The 27,388-nt window shown below is 35.8% G+C and overlaps 1 protein-coding gene across 4 annotated transcripts; it reads right to left on the bottom strand.

Annotated features, from left to right (window-relative positions):
- Positions 1–986: 986 nt before the first annotated feature.
- On the bottom strand, positions 987–26,397 carry LOC116902758 (platelet glycoprotein 4-like). 4 transcript variants are annotated; one of them, XM_032905105.1, is made up of 13 exons: positions 26,246–26,365; positions 26,123–26,126; positions 21,139–21,193; positions 17,002–17,149; positions 16,426–16,614; positions 14,924–15,015; positions 12,948–12,994; positions 7,272–7,341; positions 6,032–6,219; positions 4,736–4,854; positions 3,657–3,730; positions 2,312–2,366; positions 1,215–1,379 (listed from the first exon to the last, which is right to left on the bottom strand). In XM_032905105.1, exons 1-13 carry the CDS (start codon positions 26,363–26,365, stop codon positions 1,215–1,217), a joined length of 1,326 nt encoding a protein of 441 aa, XP_032760996.1. The 4 variants fall into 4 exon arrangements, with proteins under 4 accessions (XP_032760994.1, XP_032760996.1, XP_032760997.1 ...); XM_032905103.1 differs by lacking the exon at positions 26,123–26,126 and having other exon boundaries at positions 987–1,379; positions 21,139–21,299; positions 26,246–26,397; XM_032905106.1 differs by lacking the exons at positions 16,426–16,614; positions 26,123–26,126 and having other exon boundaries at positions 21,139–21,299.
- Between the last annotated feature and the right edge of the window lie 991 nt (positions 26,398–27,388).

Below are 27,388 nucleotides of genomic sequence, written 5' to 3' on the forward strand. Positions count from 1 at the left end.
GTCTCTGCCTCTTATTTTAAGCATTACAAAGTTCATATGTCTTGTTAACATTTTAAACACATGGCGCTCAAAAGAATTTTAGAGTGAAACAAATGATCCAGAACAAAACATTGAGTTTCTTTTTCTACACCGTAAAGATGCTCAACTCCCATACAATAAATACTGTTAGCTAACTTCCACATTACTTTAGAAAACATTGACATGGTTATCTTAGACTTCAACATGGACAATGTGACATTTGTTCTAATTTTATAGAATGTTTCCAGGGAATATTATAGTATTTACTCCAGGTTACTGGAGACTTACATAGGGATGATGTGATAATTCATGTAAAATATTTAGCATTATCAGTATGTGTTCAATATCAGTTATTGGGATTAAAATCAAAATTTCTGCAAGACAAAGGTTATGGTTAATTTTTGGCTTCAGTAGAATACAATTTCAAACCAAGCATTTTATCCTCATCAATTTTTTCTAACAGGATTGGAGATTTATATTTCAAAGTTTATTTCCACTTAGGCTAGGGGAAGCATGCTAAGCTTCCCTTTCTGTTCATGTAGAGAAACATGGATATGGATATCTAGTCACAGAGGTCATTACTATGTAAGACACCCTGTACAATTTAGCCAAGACTCTTACGTATTATCCACAATTCCATACTTTCTCTCTAAACTGAGTGACTCAATCAATTAATTATACTATTATCTTGTAATTTTTTATTCTAATTCTCAGACAATGGCTTTTAATTCATCATCAGCATGTCATGCTATTAAGCTCTACTTGGGAATAAGAAAGGCTAGCATCTACAAGCATCCACCCAGGGTTTATGGTAATAATTCCTTTTGCCTCTGTTAATCAAAATCTATATATTGCTACATCTACATCTTGCTCTTATAAATCTATCTACTAAAATTTTTATAATTATAATTTTTATAAGGTATAATTTTAATAATTTTCAAAATAAAAGAAATTAGCAATCTAAGTTTGGACAAAAATTATAATTGTGCTCATTTCTCTGTGGTAATGATGATTTCAATCATCATTTGCTTCTCAATTTACTTTGCAACAATAACATCAAAAGTTGGGATATATTAAGACATTATAGCTGGCTAAACATGTGCAGAAATGTATATTTGTGCTTTAATGTATAATCCCTTCTCGATGAGATGAAAACATACTTTGATGAGATGATACATACTTTGATGAGCACTTACTTATTTTCCATTCTTAGATCTGCAAGCACAGTATGAAATCATAAAAGCAAGAAACATCACTACTCCGACACCAAGTAAGACCATCTCAACCAGGCCCAGGAGCTTTATTTTCCCGGTCACTTGGTTTCTGAACATTTCTGCTTTCTCATCGCCAATGGTCCCAGTCTGCAACCAAGATAACCATTAACATTATTTTGTTAAATTAATAAAACAAAATAACTTTATGCCATTCTCTCCTTTAAACATTCGCATAGGTGTCATCTACCTGTCTCAGTAAGGCAGTAAAATTCACTTCCTGTCCAAAGTTGACCTACTGTACTTGCTAATGTGCGAAGTGACTCCCTTCCCACTTTGATTAGGCTGCCTAGAGCTCGGCAGTGCATGTGCATCCATTTGATCTTTCAGATTCTTTGAACTATTTCACAACTTTCCAAATGTTTCCCTGTGTCAGGGAGAAAGGGCAAAGTTCAACGGCTGTACTTCCTTTGAAGGTTTGTGCAATGCATTTTCTAATTCTGTGACTAATGAATTTAGTAGCTTACAGCAAGACAGTTTACCAGGCGATAGGATTGTGAGTCTAGTCTAACCTGCCCTGATTAGGAATAATTGGTTTTTATTGTCACGGTTACATTCAATGAGTCATGAATTCTGTGCTGTTACATATGTGTATGTTTCTTGAGTACAAGTAAACATGTAAAATTATATGACTCTCTGAAAAACAAACCATAAAATTTAACAAACAGTTCTATGTAATTTAGCTTTCTTTCTAATAGATATATCAAAGTGTATAAGCATATGTCCAGGCAGTGTAAATACATTATATTAGAGTACATATATATTATATGTACTATATCTCATTTTATTTATCTTTTATTTTTATTTTTTAATGATTATTCCAATTTGCATCTTAAATGATGCCTCCTTCCTTGTTACCCATGCACCAACCCCTCCTCCTATACTATCCTTCCCCCTCCCATTTGCCTGTATGAGAATGCTCCCACACACACCCACACTCTCCCACCAACTGCTGCAGCGTCATTTTAAGTAACAAAATCATTTTATGTAAAAATTATTTTAATGAATAATGAAGCACTAACCTCATTTAGCCACAGTATAGGTACAATGTAAGGTCTCTTCAGATTCTTCAGTGGTCTATAATATACATCGAAAATAATTGTGAGTATGCTTATGCATACCTATAACACACTTATAGTAAATAAGCTATCGGAAATCAATTATTCATGTATATCACTTAAGTTCTCCAATTTTGTTCTAGTCAATGAATCAATTTTTTTTTTATTAACTTGACTATTTCTTATTTACGTTTCGAGTGTTATTCCCGTTCCCGGTTTCTGGGCAAACATCCCCCTAGTCCCTCCTACTCCCCTTCTTTATGGGTGTTCCCATCCATCCTCCCTCAATTTGCCCTCCCCCAACAATCTAGTTCACTGGGGGTTCAGTCTTAACAGGACCCAGGGCTTCCCCTTCCACTGGTGCTCTTACTAGGATATTCATTGCTACCTATGAGGTCAGAGTCCAGGGTCAGTCCATGTATATAGTCTTTAGGTAGTGGCTTAGTCCCTGGAAGCTCTGGTTGCTTGGCATTGTTTTACATATGGGGTCTCGAGCCCCTTCAAGCTCTTCCAGTTCTTTCTCTGATTCCTTCAACGGGGGTCCTATTCTCAGTTCAGTGGTTTGCTGCTGGCATTCGCTTCTGTATTTGCTGTATTCTGGCTGTGTCTATCAGGAGAGATCTACATCTGGCACCTGTCGGCCCGCACTTCTTTGCTTCATCCATCTTGTATAATTGGATGGCTCTATATGTATGGGCCACATGTGGGGCAGGCTCTGAATGGGTGTTCCTTCTGTGTCTGTTTTAATCTTTGCCTCTCTATTCCCTGCCAAGGGTATTCTTGTCCCCTTTTAAAGAAGGAGTGGAGCATTCACATTTTGATCATCCTTCTTTAGTTTCATTTGTTCTAGGCATCTAGGGTAATTCAAGCATTTGGGCTAATAGCCACTTATCAATGAGTGCATACCATGTGTGTTTTTCTGTGCAATGAATCAATTTTAATGGAGATGTCTCTCATAGTCTCAATTCACATATCTAATGTAGATTTCTAATTACATTTTATGGGTTCACAGGTACATATTTTAGTCTAAAAGGATACATGACCTAGAAGTTATAATACTAATAATTGGATGTAGGGTACATAAGAAGTGCCCTCAACAGTATCCAACTAATAGTAGTTAAAATAGACTATTCAATAAGCATCAGATCTGATTCTCCTTCAAGTAAAATATGTCCCAGATATTTAACAATTCCATATAGCATAAAGGTGAAAAAACATAAGAAATTCTTTCCATTTTCTTCATTCACTCCCAATCTTATAAGAAAGTGCTACTAATGCATTAATAAAAAACATTGTTAGGGAAACTCACTCTATTCTTCTAGCTGGCTTGACCAGTATGTTGACCTGCAGTCGTTTTGCAAACTCTAGAGTGAATCCAGTTATCTGAAAAGGACAAATTTAAATAAGTATATACTTCTAAAATATTCCTTTAGAATAGTCAGATTTTGCCTTTTCTATTATTCAAAGAGAGTAATTTTGTATTTAAAAATGAAAGAATTCTTAAGGCTGAAAAATTGGAGTATTTAAATGAATAATGTACATAAATTGTCATGTTCTACCTGCATTTATATTAGCAATTGTACCTATATACATAATGTTTGCATGTATATATACATAAATATGGTGAGAAAATTTGTCTTAGCTAACTATAGTTTCCTTTAGATTGTGAAATAAACACAATTTTGTTCAGAAAGAAATAACATTAGTAAAACAATACAAAAAGGGCAACGCAGTTCATGAAGTTGCTGAACTATATGTCCAAATATTTATTTCATCATAGTCCACATATCAGTAAAGAACAGTATTACAGACATCTGTTATTTAAGGATAAGTGTAAGTCCATAGCTCACAGATGCTGAGGGTCAGTTCCAGAGTATGGTTGCTTAGCAAGCGTTAGACTATTCAGTACATCAATAGTCTCCTTTCAAAGGTTCAAGAGATAATTATCAAGGTAATTTAAATGCTAATAGTAGTACTAGAGCAACTGTTATATGTTATTCTTGTTATATATTTTGTCTAAAACTTACATATAATCACAATGTGCTTTCATCTCCAATAGCAATGATTCCTTACAAAAGCAAATCCAGCTAAGTGGAATAATAATAATACTCATAGTAATAATGATGATGATGATGATGATGATGATGATGATGATGATAATGGACAATTACACTAACTTTTATTATTAGAATTCCTTGGTTCCAGGAAAAGCCTTATAAAGCTCCATTTGCTGAAACCAAAAATAAATTTCATGCCATTCATACATCAGAATAGGAAGAAATGAGTTTTATTCTCCTTGACAGTTTCATTGGTCTTAAGGGTATGATCCAAAAATAATTATTTTAATTTTAGAGAAATATTAATTAAGTCAGTAAGACAATGACTTACGGGTTCCACATCCAAGTATGTCCTATGTTCATCTTCGTTAGGATTCAAGCCTTCGATAGGTTCTGAGACATCAGGACTTGCATGTAGGAAATGTGGAAGAGAAATGTACACAGGCTTTCCTGAAGACACATTTTAAGAGACAATTGGAAGTAGATTACTGCACAGCTCACATATGACTTAAAACATTTGCTAGAGGATAACCTTTGGTAGATTAAAATACACTCGTTTCTGGAATGCTGAGAGTAAGAGCATAACATGCAGTCAGTATTCTGCAAAATAACATAAACAACTGTGACATTTTATTAAACAGTCAGTTGTCTGTTTCTTCACACACTAATTTCCAAAATTCTAATGTTCACTGTTGAACCCAATTGGAACATGTTCAACCGCCGATTAGTGCTACTGGTACACTGAGCATCTCAGTAGTTTGTTCTTCTTTATCATGATTATTCCACGATGAATACAAACATGACAAGGATGACTCTGAGGTCTGTGCTTTTCCCTTCTTACTGTAGGGGCACAAAAACAGCTTAGTTTATTCTCTGCTTTCTAGAGGCAGGGGCACTACGATAATGGCAGATGATTAGAAAACTTACTGAATGCTGGGAATTTTTCTTTCTCTGTAACCATCAAAACAACATGGCATAATGCCAGTACGGTTTTCCTAATAAGCCCATTTTACAGTACTAAAACATAACAGTAGCTTCAGGAAAAAGAGCAGAAAGAAAGCATGGGAAAAAAAAACATAAAAGCAAAACAGAATGTGCTACCACTAAAGATTACGTCCCATGAGCATTGCTTTCTTTCTTTTTAAAAGTCCCATAAAAAAGAGTTATGGGTTAATATTACATTAGGTGTCAAGATACGTTATTCTCATTCATCCATTTCCTTCTTTTTCCTCTACTCTTTCATTCAACTAGCAGCCCTTCTCTAAGCTTTCTTTGCACGTGAATTTCAATACTAATTCTTCCTAGCTTAAGATCTCGTCCTTTCCTATTATGGTCCCTATTGTAGTTTCAAGACCACAGAGAGACAGAGAGATGATAGAGGGGAGAGAGAGAGAGAGAGAGAGAGAGGAGAGAGAGGGAGAGGGGAAGAAAAAAGAGAGTTTCACTTTATATTCTGCAGGTAAGAGAGAATATTTGTGATATTTATCCTTCTGAATATGGCATATTTTGCGTATTACAATGTTATTTAGAAATATCTAATTTTACATGTTACACGTTAAAGAATAAAATCCCCAAGCGTAAGAAATACAAGTTCACTCGGACTTTGATAACGAGCACATCTACACACCTTCTTTGCACTTGCCAATGTCCAGCACACCATAAGACGTACAGTTATTTGAGATTACTTTTTCAGTGCAGAAACAGTGGTTGTCTGGGTTCTGGAGTGGGGAGGCAAAGGCGTTGGCTGGAAGAACAAATCTGTACACAGGGATTCCTTTAAGGTTCACTTCAGATCCAAACACAGCATAGATGGACCTACATGGGGTTTCAAGAAAAGAACTGCATATTAGAGAAGTAGATCCTCTTCTGGAATTCTAATCCTTTTGTTTGAATCAATTTATATTCTTGCTCTAAGTTAAAAAAAGTTCACATATTCCTCATAAAATTTTAAACTCTTTTTTAACTCTAAGGGAAAACCGTTGATGCTGCTTTTACATTTTAAGGCATAACATGGTTAAAAGCATAAGTTTACAATATAAATCCTTTAGTTCTTAAAAATCTTTCAAGTTCAAGTCTACATGTAAATTGTTATGGGGGATAAATGTCAGAGAAGGTTTTTATGTTTAAATCCTTCCATCTAACAATGTTTATGTGTCTTAATCAAGTTATACATTTGTGCTCAATTTAGACGTTTCCAGCTTTCAAAAGAGCTTAAAGAAAGAACCACTTGGGGGTGGGGAGTGGGAGAAAGAACCATTCACTTGGTGGGTTATGTGCATGGTGGGCTTGGATCAGATCTCTATCATTTACCCTGTGTCTACTATGAGCACTTCTTTGTGTCAGAGCTCATTCAGGATTCTCCAGCTACTTCTATGTGACAAATCACTGTCCTCAGCAATCATTTTGGCATGTCTAATCAATAAATCTATCATCTCATCTTCATGGATAAGACTGTAGATTGAAGGTAGTTGTACTCAGTGATATATACACAACCCCACCATTTCAAAACTTTTACTGTGTGGATCTTCATCATAGCTCTGTAACATATGTGTCATTTCCTTTGGATGTCTTCAGAAAGATAAGATTCTGTGGTTTACACTTGTTTTCTGTATCTTGAAACTTTCTCCGCAGACATGATAAATACTACTCATAAAAGTCAAAGAACATGGTTTGTACTATAATGTTGAAATCTGTAAGCTAATTTGGAAGAATCAGTAAATATATACTCCATTTTGTCACATTTATAATTAAGAAATCAAGAGAAATATTTGTCTAGTTATTAAAAATAGTGGACATAATTATGCTTCCCATTTTTTGTTTTAAGACTGGAAAGGGAAAAGTCTAATATTTACATTCTTGATACTTACCTGCAAATGTCAGGGGAAAAAAACCTCAGTGTTTGAGACTTCTCAACAAAAGGTGGAAAGGAGGCTGCATCTGTTAAAAATCAAGCCAGTGACAAGAGTTTTATGTGATCTGAATTCTAGAAAAAAATCTGTAAATCTCTTTCTAGTATAGTCTAAAGAAATAAAGCATAAACTGCATACAAATTTTAAAGTTACCTAGTAGGATAATTACTTTTAGAAAATAAAGAGGTATATTTAATTTACTCAAGGACATACAGGTTTTCATTTTCAACATATAATCAAAGTATCTTTCATTGCTAATGTATAGCATATGGAGTCTTACAAATCATTTCAGTCACAACAGATATCCTAGCTATTTTTATCAATACAACACAGCCTAAAGTGACTTGAGAAGAAAACTTCCATTAAAGAGCTCCGTAGATCCTATTGGCCCATGAGCATGTCTATAAGGGAGTATGATGATTTGAATAAGAATCACCACATAGATTAAATTTAAATTCTAGCCATCAGGGAGGAAGGTATTACGTATGGCCTTGTTGGAAGAAGTGGGTCACTGGGGGCTTTCAGGTTTCCAAAACCCAAGCCAGATCCAGTGTCTTTCTCTTCCTGTTGCCTCCTGCACTGTCAGCCAGCAGTCATGTGCCCCTCAAAGACAACAATGGACTAAACCTCTGAAATTGTAACAAGCCCAATACATTTTTTTTCCCATAAGTGTTGCCATGATCATGATACCTCTTTATAGCAATAGAATATTCACTAAGACTATCTTGGTACAAGGGAGTGGGGTGTCACTTTGACTGCTTGTTCGTCAAATGTGGACTTTGGAATTTTGGACTAGAAAAGCAGGTGAATGGTTCAAGCAGAACCATACCAGTAGAAACATGGAAGCTGGTGCTAAAGAAGAACTGTGGGACTTAAGTCCAGTGATCAAGGAGACTAAGAGTTTAAGGAAAAGACTGATGCTAAATGGAATAAGGGGGCGATGACCTCAGGGAAAGACTCACCCAGCTTTACTTCCAACTCGTGCAAAGCAATTACAGAAATATTCACACAGTGAAGGAAACCATCAACTACCAAAACTGATAAAAATGTAACTGAAATAGAGGGCCAAATTCTTGTCCCAGCAATCAGCAGACCTTGGCATCTTCAGTCATCTCCTGGTTCTAGCTTTAGAGTTAAAGTTATAAATCTCCTTTTGCAAATAAACAAAGTTGCTGAAGTCAAGAATATACCAGGACTGTCCCTGCATGAAGGCCTAGAGAACCATTGCATAAAGCTGTGACGGTGAAGTTTGGTTTGCCTTGCTGATGGCAAGACGTTGGAGATGCCAGACCTGGGACAAAGTCCAAGGAGAACTGCAGTGTGGTGCAGAACCGGAGAGAAGTATGCTATTAGCAACAAAGCTGAAAGGAGTCAGTCTGAAGTACGGTTTGACATCAGACATGGAAATGCAAAATTTGGAGTTTTCTCATCTGTTCTCAGTCTTGCTTTAGCCCACTGTTTCCTACTTATGCTCCCCTCCCCTTTGCAATGGTAACATATTGGTGTCCCTATTTGTAGGAAATATGTGATCTGCTGTTTTATTTTGCGTTTACAGGGACTTATAAAAGAGCCGTCCCTGTCCTCACCAGCCGCAGCACTTGGGAGAATGGTCCAGCATCTTGCCCTGGCAGCATAGCAGAGCTGGCCCTGGATGTAGGAGTTGCAGGTGAACTGGTCCCGAGGTTATGAGCACAGGGACCTGTTCTGCCTCCTATCTGCTGAGATGTGGCTCGGACTAGACCTCTCTATGCCCTCATCCTTTCACTTCATTGCCAGGTGGGAGAGCTCAACCTTGGTCATGAGAGTAGCAGAACTGGCCATGTCAGTTACCAACTGTAATGCTTGGCACAGCAGGCCCTGCACCTTGCCTAGGCAGCAGAGTAGAGCACGCCCTATTTGTGGCAGTTGCAGATGAGTCAGCCCTGTGGTGTGAGAGTAAGAGAGATGGAGGACTAACCGGCCTTGACACCTCTCAGGCTCAATTCTAGAGTTTTGAATTAGCCCACCACGGCATCTACCCTATCAACGAACTCCTGGAGTACATGAAGGTCCTCGTCCTACAGATCAAAAACCACAGGATCTCCACAACATAGGACAAGAACAGGATATCCAAAATGAATCCTAGTGAGGTTCCAGTGTTGATAGCGTATCAGAAGTCAGAGGCTTCATACCGGGCTAATGAGTATATTTGCAATGAAATTTTGCAAGGAAAGAGAGTGTGTGGAAACCAAAGGCCACATGGCAGGATACACTGTGACATGCTACAACTTCCAAAATGCCGGGTTGCCAGGGAGGGAGGGTGTGTATGAGGGATGTGGGAGATGAGTGGGACTGAGGTACATGGTGTGAAATTCACGAAGAATCAATAAAAAGTTTAAAAGGGGGAATAAAGAGAGACATTGACTTTAATCTCAGAAGAGACATTGAAGTTTTAACTTAAACAGCATTGAGACTATGATAGAGTATTGGGGCTTTTAAAGTTGGACATAATATGCTTTTACATTTTGTGATATGGCTGCAAGTCTGTGGGTGCAAGAAGTGGAATATGGTGGCTTGAATACGAATGCTCCCGTAGCCTTATAATTGAATGTTCAGTCATCAAGGAGTGGCACTGCTTAGAAGGAATTAGTAGGTGTGGCCTTGTTGGAGGTAGTGTGTCAAGGAGGTCAGGCTTCAAAACCCCTAGATAGGTCAGTTGTCTTACACTTCTGACCAAGTGTCCATCCAGATGGAGAACCCTCAGCTACTCTCTTGACCTATGTCTGCTTACGTGCTATCATGCCATGATGATAAGGAACTAAACCCCAGCTACTGTAAGCAAGCGCCAATTAAATACTCTCTTTTATAAGAATTGCTGTGGTCCTGGTGTCTCTTCACAGCAATAGAAAACTGTCTAACTGTCTAAGACACAGAATGTCTTGATTTTTATTCAATGGAGGAAGGCCCAGCCCACTGTGAGTACTGCTATTTTCTAGGATGATGGTCCTGGCCTATATAAGAAAGTTAACTAAGTAAGATCTTAAACACGAACTTGAGAGCAAGCCAGCAAACAGCATCCACACATAAAGTTTTGAAAAGTAGTTTCCTGCCTTTAGTTCCTGCTCTGAGTTCCCTCAGTAGTGAAATAGAAAAATAAGATACATCTTTTATTCCCTGTGTAGATCTAAATCAGAGTGTTGTATCACAGCAACACAATGAAACCGGAATTGCAGGTATAATTCAAGTTCCTAAAAACCACACATGGCTGGAGCCTACATAAATTACTGACAGATATATGCAATGTCTATTTACTGCTATGAAATAAAAAACCATAGTAAAGCCACTGTTAAAGTTGTGAATGTGTTTCTGAAGCATCCAACCCTATTATTAGCTTGGCACTTTTCTTGGCATAAATGCTTTTAGTATCCCTAGTATATCAGCATTGTTCTAGCATTTAATATTAGTCAGACTTAATAATTTTTAATTTTTTTCCTTGCTAGAATTTCTCATAAATGCTTAAAATATTTTTATACTTAAGATGATATTTTATTGCTTATTCAAATTTCAGTGTAATTTTCATGACAGACACTGAAGAAGTAAAGAACTAACCAGATAACTCTTCACTGTTCCAGAAATGAATATGTCCAAAGTGAACCACCACTGGTTGTGTTTGGGTAAAATGTTCTGGCATATGATTCAATTACATGTTCATGTGTTTTTCTCATAAAGTTTTATTTTTTAACTTTATAAATTATATTCTTGATTCATGCTTATATGAATAAAGAATCAAGAAAGTTATAGTGCTCTTGTTACCAATGTTTGATTCTTTCCTTTCGAGGACTAGATAGTTTAAAATTTCCAGACCAGTAGGCATTTGTCTACACTTGAGCATCCAGTGATTAATCAACTAAAAAGTTATATATTGCAAACACTTAAATTATTTTTTGAAACATACAGATACAGAATAATTAAATCTGCAAATTTCCATAGTCAAGAAATATAAAATAGTTATTAGTGGAGTCACAGCTTTCTTTTGTTTACATGGTCATGCATGTGTGGAGACCAGCGAGAAAATTTGTACATAGCACTATGCATAATGTCCATCTTTAATTTTCTCTTATTGGGACCTGAAGCTTACTGGCTGGGGAGGCCAGTGAAGGAACTCTAGGTATCCACCCATCTCAGCCTACTCAACTGTAGAATTACTACTACACTTAACTATGTTCAATGTTTCCATTCATGGTTCCTAAGACCAAAACTTGGGTTCTTATACTTTTTATCATACTATTTCCTAACCAAATTATATCCCCACTGCCCAAGAGATGCTTTTCTGAAAACAAACATTCTAAATGTGTATCATTCCTTTTAGTGGATGTGCTTCAAACCACAAGAAGATGCGATTTTAAATTATGATGGACACATGTTAGCGTCTTTGTTTCACTGTCATTTGTCCCCTCCTAGTCCCATATCAAGAGTTCCTCTCACAGGGACCATCTCCTCGTTACTCATCTCTCTTTCTGTTATGATTACCTCTGGAGTCTGCCTCTAGATCCCTAGTTTCCAGTCCTTATCACTAATAAATTCCCAAAGCTCTGTTCTCTTCAGTTCCTGAGACCAAGAACAGAGTTCTTAAGCATGAAGCATTCATCATTCATGACTGTTTAGGGACAGCGTAGTACAGGAGTGTTAGGCTTATATAACAAAGTATTGAAATACTTGACTATTTGTAAAAGTGACCTTGGAAAACATTATTTTCACCACTCTTTCTTCTCTACTCTGTGAGAAAGAACATAAATAAACCTGTGTTTCTCAATTGTGCCTTTGGAAAGGTAGTCCTAGGTTTCCTTTGTTATTTAAACTTTCATCATCTTCATTATATCATTGTCCTATTAAGTATTCCCTCACCTACTTTGTAAATATTATGTATGTGCTTCTTACTAATTAAAGGCTTTTCTTTGATTTAGATTACTTCATGGTATCTGATTACCATTGTGTTGTACAACCATAAATCATACATGGAAGAACAGTGTGTACTTTGTTTTTCATAAAGGACAATAATAACCCTTACCTAACTATATCCTAAAGCAAAGATATTGTTCTTTGCATTCCAGATCTAATGTAGAACACATTTTTGCATATATTCTTCCATATAGTAGATATTTAACCTTGTTTTATTTTTTCCTTTTCTCCCTCATGCTGACCAACATGTCCAAAATAGGTTGCTTCTGCTCTCCAACCTTGTTGCCTCTACCTAAGCTCTGCTTCTCCCTGGGGGTGGGGTGGGTAGGTTTTCCTTTGTGAAATTGTATTTCTTCACATCTTCATTGTCAGTCTACTACTGAGGAATAATTGACTAATAACTATACCTCTACATTTGTTTTTACCTACTTTTTAAATGACAAATCCCTAAGAGAGTTACTTTACAAAGAAGAACTGTTCTTGTAATGAAACAAGGCTTATTTTCCATGGTTGATCTGAAAAATCCTATCTCATTTAGGACATATCCTATTCCCACCCTACCCAAAAATAGACTCTGAATTATACTGACTGGTAATCATAGCCCCTCAATCTGGATTTCTTTGGCTAGAAGAGGGGTAGATTTGTGGGAAAACGTGAAGTTTTTCTCACTATGTTTATTACAACAAAGATTCTTACCTGTGCCATTAATCATGTCACAATAACTTTCCCAATAGGACAAATTCCTTAGGAATAAAAGAAAGAAGATAAACAAATACTCTCATTTCAAGAACACCATACTCACATTACTCTTTCAACTTTGAAACACTTCTTTCTTCAACACAGTAAAGAACAGAGGCATTGACACTAAAGGTTTAGTAAATATTCAACCTCACTCAATCCATATTTGTTTTATCCCCTAATCTTATTACTATGAAGGAAGTACTGGGCAACATAAGAGGACAGACTAAACATAAGCAACTAGATGCCAGCTCCTTAGAAACCACTTGACAGACATGGTTCTGGAAGAAAATAAGAGAAATGTAGATCTCCAAGCAGGAATTGGTTTCCTTGAGAGAAATCAATTATGTGGTAATTTGTTCAGTGTTCATCCTGATAGAAAAAAAGGTATTAAGGACATTTCTGACATGAGCTTCCCATCACATAGAAGTGGGAGAAAAAAGAAGAATGAGAAGGGAAAGGAGAAGAAGGAGAAGAAGGAGAAGAAGAAGAAGGAGGAGGAGGAGACAGGACCAAGGAAGAAGAAGAAGAAGGGAGGGGTTGAGGAGGAGGAGGAGGAGGAGAGGAGGAGGACAAGGAGGAAAAGGAAGAGGAAGAAGAAGAATGGAAGGAAGAAGAAGAAGAAGAAGAAGAAGAAGAAGAAGAAGAAGAAGAAGAAGAAGAAGAAGAAGAAGAAGAAGAAGAAGAAGAAAGAAGGAAGAAGTATCAAGGCTGTGGATTCATAGAATTCAAAATATGTAAATATTTAATGTTTACTTTTCCTCATTGTACTTTTAACATGTTTTACATTTTTCCCAGTTTATTAATGTCAGAAACTCAGTATTAAAATGGGACAGAACTTATTTATCTTTTATTATCTAAATTATGTATATTTATATCTGGATCAGATTAAAAATATTAGCACTAAATCTCCATGAATATTTTTTAATCATTTGAGTGAGAAATAAAAAAAAAACACTAGTGCCATCTCCTCCTAAAAATGTCTTCTAGTTTATCATATACATTGGTGATTAATCTTTTTAAAGGAAGTGGTGTTAGTTATACTTAATGAGGATACATACATCTAAATCAACTGCATGCACATTCTGACAACCTCAAGGAATCTTTTTCTTCTGATATTTATGAGCTTTCTTCCTATTTTACTGATATCAAAAATTAGTATTCTTCCAGATAAATTGTCAGGAACGGAGATACAGAAAAGTATAGATTCATGAATCTATTGTGTTCTTTAACCTTTTCAAAGGTGGCATTGTGTATTATGTTAATTTTCCTTGAAATACTAATTTCATTTTCTATCAGTAGGAAAAGTTGGCATGGCAGTAAAAGTATAAAGGTGTACGAATTCACTTTAAACACTCACCTGTTTTGAGTCATTTGGAAAAGATTATTGTAAGGTATAATTTTTTCATATGGTCATCTTAAAAAGCAAAATGTTTGCCTACCTCATAGAACTTTTGATGTTTCAACTCATTATCATCTAATTATATGGATGAACTGTAGTGTTAGACATGCTGCAGAGAAAAAAATTTAATGCTGCATTTCTCTAATAGAAGCTATGAATAAAGGCAAAGTTTTTATATGTTCATGCTGCCGACTGTCAATCAGGTTGGTTATGAACAAGACAGTGCCATGAGGAGTATAATGTCTGGCAGAAAAAAAAAGTTGCTAAGATCTCCCTTTAGCCATGTCTGTTTTATAGACTGATGCTTGTGCCTTAACCGTAATAGTAAAGTAATACTAATAGGACATTAGAATACCCTAGTCTGCCTGCCTCTCTGTCTGTCTGCCTGTCTTCTTCCTGTCTGTGTCTGTTTTTTCACCCTCTGTCTTACTCTTTTTCTCTTTTTCTCTCTGTCTCTCTCTCTCTCTCTCTCTCTCTCTCTCTCTCTCTCTCTCTCACACACACACACACACACACACACAGAGTTCCTTACCTTTTCCCTTTATAGGTATCAATTATGGCAACTTTGCTTATGTTATCCTTTCCATTGAAAACTTTATAAACTCCATCTACAGTGTTATTGTACTGAAAAAATATGAATAAAAGATTACTCATGGATCAACATTTATTTACTCCGTCATAACACATATGACTACCTTACTTTCACATTTTTCAAAAAGGGGTCAGTCATTCAGCAACATTATTTTTTATCATTTGTGATATATGACACAACATGAATTTTGCATTTCGAACTTAAAGTATTTTAGTGTTAAAATATAAAGGTTGACCATAAATAAGTGTTATATGCTCACCCAAAATATAAGAAAATAAGTAATAAGGCTAATAGGTACCTTTCCAGCATTGCTGTGAGTTATCCAGCTGTCATGCTGCTCAGATAAGGACACACTGAGTTAAACTTAACAAAGCTTCTACAGATTCCTAAGTATACTCTAAATTCTGAAGTCATTAGTAGTGGTTACTAAGATGAACAAGATCATACAAACAAAATTAAAAACATCTCTCAGCCAAAGAAGGAGCTGCAATGATTTTGTCCAAATAATAATTGACTTTAATTCCTTCAGGCTTCTCTGTCAATGTTTAACTAATATACAACGAGTAACCTGAAGCATTAGCCACAAGGAACGGAAGAACCGAAGCAGCACTGCTGTCCAGTTTCCAGTATACAACGATCAAAACGGAGACATGGGTTAGCCGTGTTGCTCTTATCACATTGGGAATCTAAAACTTAAAGCTGAGACTAAGTAGAGCAGGATTCACCAAGCTGGACTTCTCTCTTCTTCCTCTCAGCTCTCTCTGTGAGCATCCCCTTCTCTCTTTCTCTCCCTGCCCCCACCCTACTCCTTTTATCTGAAGATGTAGACTTCCCTGGCCTCAGTCCTTGGGGTCAGTGAACTTGCCTGAGAGTAGCTTCCCAATAAAACTACATTTAATATATATGTAAAAGAATTATATGTATAAATTTTATATATATTAAAGAATATATAATGAATATATATGAATCACCAAACTGCCATTCTTGAAGTTCACTGGCAATTCTCACTAAGAGAAGCTTGCTGAGTATCTCAAGTGAAAATTCACAGTAACTTATTCATCGAAACTTTAATATAATTAAGACTCTAGAAAATGAGGAAAGATATGATTATTATGTCTGATTTGTATACAAAGACTTATTAACCTAGATTCTTTAGAAAAATTAAAAGTAAATAAACATGCAAATATTTACAGGTGAATTTTTAATTTTCTATAAGAATAAAATTTGGCTAATTTTTAAAGTAAAATTAATTTAGTCAAACATATTAAGTAATTATTTACTATGAAAACTGATAACATGAAAGACTTTGACTTTAAAAATAATGATATGGTATGTTCACAGATTAACTAGTAAGGCTAATAATATGTGAAATTATAAATGTTTCCATTAACATTTTATTTACATACTTAAAAATATAACAAACATTTATATTTAGTACTTACAGGATAAAACATACCAACTGTGGTACTTATAGGATATGGAATCAAACTCAAGAATGGATCTTTGTAACCCCACAAGAGTTCCTTCACACTTCGTGTTTGGAACATAGAAGACTTGGACTTTTTGATAAAGATGTTGAGCACACCTTGAAAAAATGAGTTTTGGTAGATACAAAATGAGTTTGGTACAGCCTACAAAAAATATCAGTATCTGAGAAATCAGTATATTACATTTCTTAATTAAATGGATTAAATATAACAACTGAGTTCAATTAAAATCAAAACAAACCTTTAAAGTCTGCCAAATTTTGCCTAATCTAAGATTATAATTTGTGGCATTTTTTCTAACCCCTTATAAGATTACTTTTTATAAGAGCTAGTTTTAAATTATACTAATTAATCAATCAATTAAGTCAATTGATTATGCTGATCGGGTCATCTCTCCAGATGACAAAATAGTACAAAACAGTTTTATTTTTTTGAAGTGGTAAAACAACTCAAGCCAAATGATGAGGGTACTTCTGAGGTTAATTGTGACATGCTCCGAAATGGTCCACATAGCATCTGCTATTCACTTACTGCCACAGCCAGATTGAGAACTGTGAAGTTGTCATTCTCTGTTCCAACAGACAGTGAAGGCTCAAAGATGGCTCCATTGGGTTGTACAAAAGAGACAGTGCTGTCTTTGGGGTCCTGAGTTATATTTTCCTTGGCTAAATAATGAACTCTGAAACAAACAGAATTCAATGAAATGGGTGGAGGTCAAAGTCTTGCATGACAAATGTCTCAATTTATTCAACAAAATCTATTTGAACCCGGAACAAATCACAATTTACACTAAGAGAATTTTATGATAAACATTAGCTATTACCACATCTCTGGCAATTGAATCATAGGGTATTAAACCTGGAATAGAAAGTAGACTAAAATGAACTGGGTTAAAATAGACACTAGGCTTTGTGCTGGTTAAAATGAAATGGGTTGGAAACTCATTTTGGTAGCCATTCCATGTGGTTGTTGGTCTAAGTAAGGGTAAGTGTACATAGGAAGGACTAATCATAGCAAGTTTAAAATACTGAAGTGATGAGGGTGTGGTTTGAGAAATGCAGGTGCTTGAATGTTGTTTAATAAAAGAATGAGAGAAAAAAGAGTAAGGGGGAATGAAAGGCACAAAGTGAGATTTCAGACATACAAGGGCTATATGATTAAGTGGCAGTCTTTATCCTGAAATAAAGAAGATCAGAGAGTATGAATATATTTTTCATATTAGAAAGACCTCTCCAAGGCTCAGGCAGAGCATGTCAAATACAGAGGGGAACACTACCAGCAAACCGCTGAACTGAGAACAGGGTCCCAGTTGGAGGAGTTAGAGAAAGGATTGAAGGAGTGGAAGGGGCTTACAACCCCAGAAGAACAACAATGCCAACCAAACAGAGCTCCCAGGGATTAAACCACTACCCAAAGACTACACATGGACAGACTCATGGCTCCAGCTGCATATGTAGCAGAGGATGGCCTTGTTGGGCACCAATGGGAGGAGAAGCCCTTGGTCCTGCCAAGGCTAGACCCTCTGGTGCAGGGGAATATTGGAGGTTGGGGGAGGGGTTGGAAGGAGCGTGGTTGGGAGGGGAAATACCCTCATAGAAGAAGGGGAGGGAGATGGGTTAGGGAGGCTTATCTCCAGGAAACTGGGAAAGAGAATAGCATTTGAAATGTAAATAAAAATATCCAATGTAAAAAAGAAGAAGAAAGTCGATCCAACCTACGTGTTCTTGGGTACATACATGAAACTACCATTAGGCAACCAATAGTCATTTCTTATTTAAAGGGATCCTGATCTAACTCCATTCATCTTATATATTGATACCTTAGTTCTAATCTCTTGGCTTTAATGCTTGTAATAGTTTTCATGACTGTGTTAAATGGTGATTGGTGGAAAAACATTTTGTCAGAACAAAGTAGAGAATACCATGAAATAGAATAGACCTCACAGCACACTATTCTGTTGTTAGATATCAATAATAGGAACTGAATTAGAACTATAGTTGAAAAATCATGAGCTTACAAGTTTCACAGGAACTTTTGAATTCCTATCAAATACAGATTATGGGTCCCCATAAACATAATGAATTTGAAGTATGCCCAGTGTTTTCTTACGTTTTGGTATGTTTTAGCCCAAGCTTGAACTAGGTAGTTCAGCTGGCTGGCCTCAAACTTGCTATGGGCCCACCTTCTCCCAAGTGCTGTAATTATAAAGTGGGTCAGTATACCTGGTTCTCACTTCTTCATGAAGTGGCTGTATTATTTAAAAAACATGCTCATGGTATAAAAAACAAGAACAGTAGTTAAATAGATGTTGTAAAAAGCTTTATCATTTATTCTCCATTGAGTAAGATACTTAAGCAACCTAACACTGAAACAACCCAAGGCACTAAATTCTTAGTAATGCCTTTTTCATAAAATATCTATTTAAAATTCAGGTACCATCAATATCGATTCAAGTAAGGCTACAGCAATTTTAGAGACTTCAATGCAGGGATGACTAAGTGAAACAAAAGCTAAATAATTCCGATTCATTTTTTTTTTCCTAACTGGCACTTACAACATCAAACCAGTAGATGGCACTCAGTAAGAGAAAACAAAATCAGTAAAGCATGCCTCATCTTAGGAAAGTTATTTTGAAAGAGCATAATCACTCAATTTTTTTTATTGGATATTTTCTTTATCCACATTTCAAATGTTATCCCCTTTCCATGTTTCCCCTCTGGAAACTCCCTAGCCCTTCCTCCCTCCCCCTGCTTTTATGAGAGTGTCACCCCCCACTCCTCACCCACCCACACACTCACTCACTCACTCACTCACTCACTCCCTTCCACCTCCCAGTCCTGACATTCTCCAACAGTAGGGCATCTAGCTTTGGAAGGGCCAAGGACCTCTCCTCCCATTGATGCCCAACAAGGTCATTTTCTGATACATCTGCAGCTGGAGCCATGGGGCCTGCCATGTGTACTCTTTGATTGGTAGCTTAGTCCCTGGGAGCTCTGCGGTGTCTGGTGGGTTGGTATTGTTGTTCAAATCTTAAAATAAAAAAATGCATATCTTTGGATATATTTGTTAACAATGTCAAGAGAAATAGCCTTCTGCACATGAATACATGATGCCTTCATTACTATTCTTGCCATAAATTTAAAAGGTAAAATATCTAGAAGGAACTATAGTATCATAATTAGTATAGATTGAGATATATTTATGATGTTAGACCATGCAATTTTATGCTTCGATCATGTCTTATACTGACAATTAATGCCTCATCTATATCATTTTAACAGTCATTGGCCAAACCAACCAGTGCTTCTGTTTTAGGGGGCATATTTTTCAACATCTTCAATTTAAAATGGATTCAAATATCATCAAAGACATGTATGTCATACTCTCACCTAACACACAGAATACCTCAATATAGTAAACTTTTTTTTTGAGATTTCTTAAATCTGATTCTTCTTCCTTTGTTTGAGGCAACTAGGCCAGCTAAAGAAATTCCAGTTTGATGAACTCTTGAGACTAGAAGTATACTTCATCAAGGACAGTTTGTAATTGCAATACGAGAAGAGCTTGCTGTAAATCCTATTCCTTCCCAGCTTTCTCTGTTGCCTTAAGAAGCAAAACAGATATATAATCTATCCTTTTATAGTTCTATACAGAAATAGGTTATAAGTTATAGGCATAAATCCTATAGTAGAATAGTTTGTTTCAAGTGCCTTTGACTACTCTAAAAGTGGAAAAGAAGAGAGTCTATAATTTAAATATAAAAAAACTGTATGTAGAAATATGACTACCAGCTCCTATCTATCTCTATATGGATGTGGACAACATTTGGTGGTATCATTTTGTGCCCCCCTCCTCCTCCTCTTCCTCTTCCTCCTCTTCTTCCTCCTCCTCCTCTTTCTCCTTCCTCCTCCTCCTTCTCCTTCTCCTTTTGCTTCTTCCACTTTCTTTTTCTTCCAACAAAAGGTGCTGAATTATTATTTCCCCTAGATGCACATATTTCAAATTTTATTTATAACTTTATTAAATAAACTATTAAAATATTTAAAAGTATAACAGAGTGAAACATTGTATGCTTTAAATTGCTATTTAAATCTCAATGCATATCTGATTTCAACACTTAGCAGGAGCTGCAGCTATGCAAAATCATTTCATTTCTGTGGTTCTCAAAACTGAGCTCATATCTGATTTACACAAAGGAGTTTGAAATAAACAGGTAGAGTCTGTTCCATCCACTTGTTGTAGCAGTTGATGGGTGTTACGGTTGTTTCTGACCTAGAAGCCACACCAGGATAATCACAGAAGTAAGATACCTGTTTCCTTTTAAGATGTTCATCATGTATTCATAAATCTCTCAGTATGCCAACTGGACATTTTGGAATATGACTCAAGTGTCAAAAAACATCCATAAAGTTTTCAGTAGGGGCTACTTAGTAGCTTTAAAATGATAATAAATTCTATAGCTCTTTTTCATATAATATATGGTAACATTTGGGTAGCATATATTGATAGAACCTAAATCTGTAGACTAGGATCCTTTACTTGTAGGGAAAACATTTTGATGTAAATTTTGTTGGCAAGAAATATGTACACTTCAATGCCATGGAATTCCTTAGGAGGAAGAGTTCTCAGAAACAGAGTGAGACCACTACTCCTGAAGAGCCCACTCACCTGTATGTGTAAGGACCTCTCTGTTTAACCTTGATCTTGCTGCTATTCTTTGCCACTTCATCTGGGTTTTGCACATCAAAGATCCAAAACTGTCTGTACACAGTGGTGCCCGTTTTCACCCAGTTTTTGAAAGCAATGGTTCCTTCTTCAAGGACAACTTCCTGCAAAAAGGAAACAAGTTTGGTTTGTTTCTTGTAGTCAACATGGAAACTTCTAGGACCTTGCTATGTTTAGTCAGAATAAAAGGAACACCTTGTGAGAACTTGTGTAACTTTGTCACACACTTGAAGCAGGAATGCTGTCCACAGAAAGGGTGCTCTCTTGGTTAATGTTTATGAAAAGGATCAGTGTGTAAAGGATGGAGTCATCCTTGTTGCTTTTAAAGTAACCTTTCAAGTGAACCTGTGGCAATATTCCTTAGTCAATAAACAGTAAGTTAAGCTACTTCTAAATGTTATTAAACCAAAGCTTTCAACTACAATGACGACAACAGTAACAACGATGACGATAACAGCAGCAACAACAGCAGCAGCAGCAGCAGCAGCAACAACAACAACAACAACAACAAAATCCCTTTCTTTCAAAGTTGGGCAATTCAAGATATTATAAGTAGTCTTTATTAAATGAAGATCATAAACCCTTGAGGAAGAATTACATAAATATGGATATTTCCTCTTTGGGATCCTGTTCTATAGAACCACTGGGAACCATGTTTGAGGATTGCAGGATTGTGTTTTTACACATAATACAACTCCTTAATCAGTCATGGCATCACTAGCTTTCAAAGAGCAAAATTAAGAAGGGAAGTGTGGTATGGTGTGTGTGTGTGTGTGTGTGTGTGTGTGTGTGTGTGTGTGTGTGCGCGCGCGCGCGCGCATGTACGCGTGTGTGCATGATACACATTAGAAACCATGTATACCGGCAGTGCTGAAAATATGAAACAAGAAAATATACAGCCTCACGACTGAAACGCCTTTTTTTAGAAACTGCCTCCTGTTTAGGAGCTTTGGGACCTATGTATTTCCATCAACAAGCCAACTGGACTTCTTATGATAAAGTTCTGTGTCTTCCTTCCTTCCCTGATTTAATCCCTTTATATAAAATTCTAATGCATCTATACATCAATAGCTTTTCCTTAAGCTTCGCCACTTCAGGCCTTTTGTGATATAGTGGACCTATAGACAGTGACATTTCTAGTCCATAAAAACCATCTTTAACTCTCTTCTACAAAGATTTGTGTGAGAAATGCTTATTCCTCTATAGCTTTTGTGTCTTCATTTCATGACCACAGCCATTTAAGGGTCATACTATTCAAGGTTATATTATCTAATCTGTTATATTTCCTATTGATTAATTAAGAAAAAATTGATATCTTGAGATTATAAAATTGATGAAATAATTCACATTTATGACAATTAGATGGACTTTTTTACATGGGAAGGTCTTAATTATACCACCGGTCTATTGATGGTACTGTTCTCTTATGCATGTTTCCTTTCATCTTACTGAAAATAATATAGCAACTGTGTTTATTAAACCACCAATTCATTATTCTTCATAGTGTTTAAAGCTTCTCAAATCCAAGTACACTCTGTACCCACCTCTTGTTTATTCTAATTTCTCTGTTAAGTTCTCTAACTTTTAATACTTTACAATACACTTTGATCATGTTTTCCTCTCCCCCAACACCAAGTCCTCCAAGATCTTACCCTTTTATTCACCACCAAGTCCACCCAACTTCATTCACTCATTCATTCATTCATTCATTCATTCATTTTCTCTCTCTTAAATGAAAATCAAACACAGAAACATTAGCAAAGCAAATTAGACAAATAAACCAAAAAAAAAATAAAAAAAACTAAACCAAATCATAAAAAAAGGTGCACAATAAAACATGAGTCATTTTGTGAGACCAACTACTTCTTGGTCCCTAATATGACCTTTCCTGTTGTGTCTATAAATCACTAAAAGTGATGCTGCATTGAAGAAACCTGATTTTTTTCCCCAGCACGTATTGATTATATAGATTCTTGGTTAGGGGGTGGCAATTTGTGTCCTCTTCTCTTCTGTTTGTTGGCTTTTTGCCACGTTTGAACTCGTGTGGGTCTTCTGCTTACTATCACAGTCTCTGTGAGTTCATATATGCGACTGAAAACACTGCTTCCTTGGAGTCAATCACCTGACTTCTACAATCTTTCCTCCACGTTGCTCTGTAGCCTGTCCCTCTTTATTGCATTTAGTTTCAGCCCAAAGCTTTTCTCTGACCATTAATTAATCTTATAGTCTTTTCAAATTATTAGCTTCTCCAAAATCAAACTTTCAGTGCCTTCCTGAATATTCATGACTACTCTCTTTTTTTCTTCCTATGTAACATTTATTTTTTCATAGTATACAAAATTTAATTCTATTCTCTCAAAGTTTTGTCCATTTTTTCCATAGGATACACATTTTCTTAAACTTTTTGATTTATTCATGCTACCAATTATTTATGCTACAAAACTGTGCTTTGATACAACTGATTGTCTCAAAGATTACGAAAACTAACTTGGGAAGTGAGGCCAACACTCGTGAATATGACATTTGGGCACTGTTATTTGATACTTTTTCAAATGAATGTGGGTGCCACTGGGCAGATCAGAACCCTTTCTCTACCCTTCATTTTGTTCTGGGTAGGTTTCCTTCATTTGTAACCACTATTTCCAAACTCTCTTTTTATGGGTTCTCATTATGAGCTCATATCAAATTATTAAAGATTTGATTCAGAATGATGCTAGTACTCACATGCTACACAAGAAAGTTTATATGAACAAATTTTGTTGAATGAAGAAAAGATTAACTGATCAGTACCCAGCCATTGTTCTTGTTGGTTTATAATATTGTATCCTAGAAGACAATGACTTTGTTTTTTCTCCAAAGGATAGTTCCAGACAATGGGTTAACAGAGACAATAATCTATGATGATCTGGGTGGAAACCACAAGTAATAAAATAAAAAGACCTGAAGTAGTGGCAGTTCCCTTCCCTCCACCCCCACCATCAACCCTGATCAAGCAAGCCTCTCCTGATCCAACCCTTCCCTTCTTTGTAATTCTATATTAATAATACTACCAAGAAAGATAATACTACCAAAAATTGAGTTAATGATCATATATAATATGTATATATAGTAGTATGTATATTTCAAACCATTTATTGTACAATATAACACGTTCTTCATTAAAGGCAAACATTTGGAAACATGTAAGTGATGACTGTATAATTATTGAACAATGTAGTGTGTATGTGTGTATAGGAATTCTTATCTTTAATACTCTACACAGAGAGATGACAGGAAAATAGTTCAGGGAGAGGGAATAGTTCACCTTAATACTCAGCACTTGTAATGAAACAAGTAAAGAGACAACGTAGTAACTTCTATTTGTGAATAACTATATTTGAGTGTTTTTTATATTAATTATATCAAGCCAGTGCTCCTTTGAATTCAAATAATGCTTGGTTATATCTTTTTTTTGAATGATCATATTATTTTTTGCCTGCTGTGTGAGCTCATGCTTAAATTCTACCTGTCTTTAAGAGTATAGATTAAGGAACAATAAAAACTACTTAACTACTTGCTTGATTAGTATTGCTTACCCAAACAATTTTTGTACCCATACTATTAAACATTTAAACATTTATTTTAGGGATTCTATCTTCTCAGGCCAGTAAAATATTTCACATGTTCTATTTTTTATTTTTTTAAGTTTTTTTTTCTTTTTTTTTTTAATGAAATAGGGACCGAAAGCCTTAGTTTGTTAGCCTCCCACCCTATTTATTTATTTTTTAATGAAATAGGTAGTTAGTTTGTTACTTTAAGTCTAGAGTAAGGGTACTTTAATAAAACAGTATACATAGAGAGACAATTAGTAAAGTAATTCAGTTAACTGCTTTGTTGCTTCAGGAACAAGAAGGTTTCTCCCTAATAAACTTGCCCCATTATGACTGAGTGCCAAACATACTGGTTTTATGTTACTGGGTTTTGAGGTTATATCTTGATGAAGGTCAGAATTAACAAGTAGATAAGAGACAGAATGGTCTTGGCAATAACAGAAGTTTCAGTACACATTAATACAATTAATTCATTGCTCTGGTTCTCTGGAGTATAGTTACTGTCTTTCTAGTTTGCTAGAATCAAATTAACTTGGAAAGTGAGGCCAGTACTCCTGCATTTGGGTACTGTTGTTGATACTTTTTCAAATGAACATAGGTGCCTCTGAGCAGGGCGGAAACCTTCTCTGTACCCCTGACTTTGGTCTGGGTAGGTTTCTTTCATTAGTACCCACTAATTCCAAACTAGTGAATTTCCTTCAGGACCACAGCAGAAAGGCTTCCCTTAATATATCTTCAATTCACTAAAAGTTCTTTGAATTTGAAGCACAGAACAATGAACCAAGGAGGGAGAGGATTTTGTACATATACATATATTTACATCATTCCAATTTGAGTTTATGATCCAATTTATTGATGTTTGCCAAAATGTGTCCTACAGAACATTTTCCCTGAACATTTGACAAAGCCAAATCCTGAAGTGAGTAAACAGAGACTCTTTATTAGTAATGACAATTATACCTGTTTAAATTATCAATTTTCAGAGCTCCTCATTAAATGTTAGACAATTTTTGACATGCTAACACACATAAGTATGTGAATTTTTCATGATTAACTAAAATGCAACTACTTCTATAACCATACTCTTACAAAATCTTCATTTGAATGTTTCTGTCCAGAAGCACTTCAGTCTACTCCAAAAATGAAGAAAATTGTTTCTACTAAACTACATGATTATAACCTGCAGTTTTATCACATGTGCTATATGTAAGATTAATAATGTATTCCAGTCCATTTTACGTTGTGCTCCTAAGAGTGTATGTGTTCATTTTGCACTACATCGTAATGTTTCCCACAGGCTTACTTTGTCTTGTGAGGTAACAGTGACTCACAATCACCCTCCTACTCAAAGCATAAAGTTACCAGGCAACATAGAACAAGCAAGCATCCAGAACAAGAACACAGTAACAAGAGACAAGGTAGAAGTAAATGGCACAAAAGATTCTCTCAATCATTTTTACCCTTTTGATTGTCTTCTCAATGAGCAGGTCTCCAACCGGCATGAGAATGCCTCCAAACACAGCCAGGACACCACCAATAACAGCTCCGGCAATGAGCCCACAGTTCCGATCACAGCCCATTCCTTCTCGTGCAGCAGAATCAAGGGAGAGCACTTCCTTCTTGCCAACTCACAGGTACAATTACAATGCTTTCAACTATTAGAAAGAGGTCATAAAAAAGAAGCCTGAGTATCAGCACAAAAAGATCAAAGTGCAAAGAATTCATGCAACTGATACAGAACATTTTGCCGACTAACAACAAACAAATCTTTTGGTTTGCTACGACATGCTGGTTTTCTGGGTCCTACTCGTGTTTTTGTTCACAAAAACCCACCAGAAGTGGAAGCAACATCAGATAGAATGCTTGCTTTGTTTTTTTTTTTTTTTTAACTTTTCTGTTTTATATTTTCATCCTGGGGTGATCGACATACTAATTTTATCTAAGGAAAGCCATATAAACATCCCCATCCTAATACTCATTACCACAGCATGCATGCTTTTTTATACCTTCACTCCCTATCTAGTTTCTCCACCAAAAGAGAACCCTCAATGCTCTGCCAGGAATTCTCCTGCAAAACAAGTGTGGCTGGATTGATATGCCTTGTCTACTAAGCCATGGCGGTAATGGTAACATACATAATTCATGCATGAACAGCAGTATCTGAATTGTGTTGGAAATAGTCCGTTGAGACTAAGAAAGTTTCAACACTTCAAATCATTTGTAAGCTACCTGTCAAGACACAAATACAGAGGAAACGCACATTATCACAAAATTAATACTAGAATTTTCTTTCATGCAATCATAGCATTAAGGAAAATTTACTTCTTTTCCAACTTTTATGCTCATGCCTGATATTTTTTCCATACAGTATGGAAGACATTAAAGAAACTTTTAAAAGTATATGGTTTCTAATCTCATTATCAATGTTTTGACAAAACATAGGTAAAAGGATTTGAAGATACATATATATATAGTATATGTACAGATTTGATTTTCATTATTCTCAAAGATTATTTTACACATCCAACTGTAGTAACATTAGTTCTTTCCTATGTAGAGATTCATGTCAATGCTCTCAAATACAGTGGTATTGCTATTGTACA

This window comes from Rattus rattus, chromosome 6 (genome assembly GCF_011064425.1).
Source record: "Rattus rattus isolate New Zealand chromosome 6, Rrattus_CSIRO_v1, whole genome shotgun sequence".
Taxonomy (NCBI): Eukaryota; Metazoa; Chordata; class Mammalia; order Rodentia; family Muridae; genus Rattus; species Rattus rattus.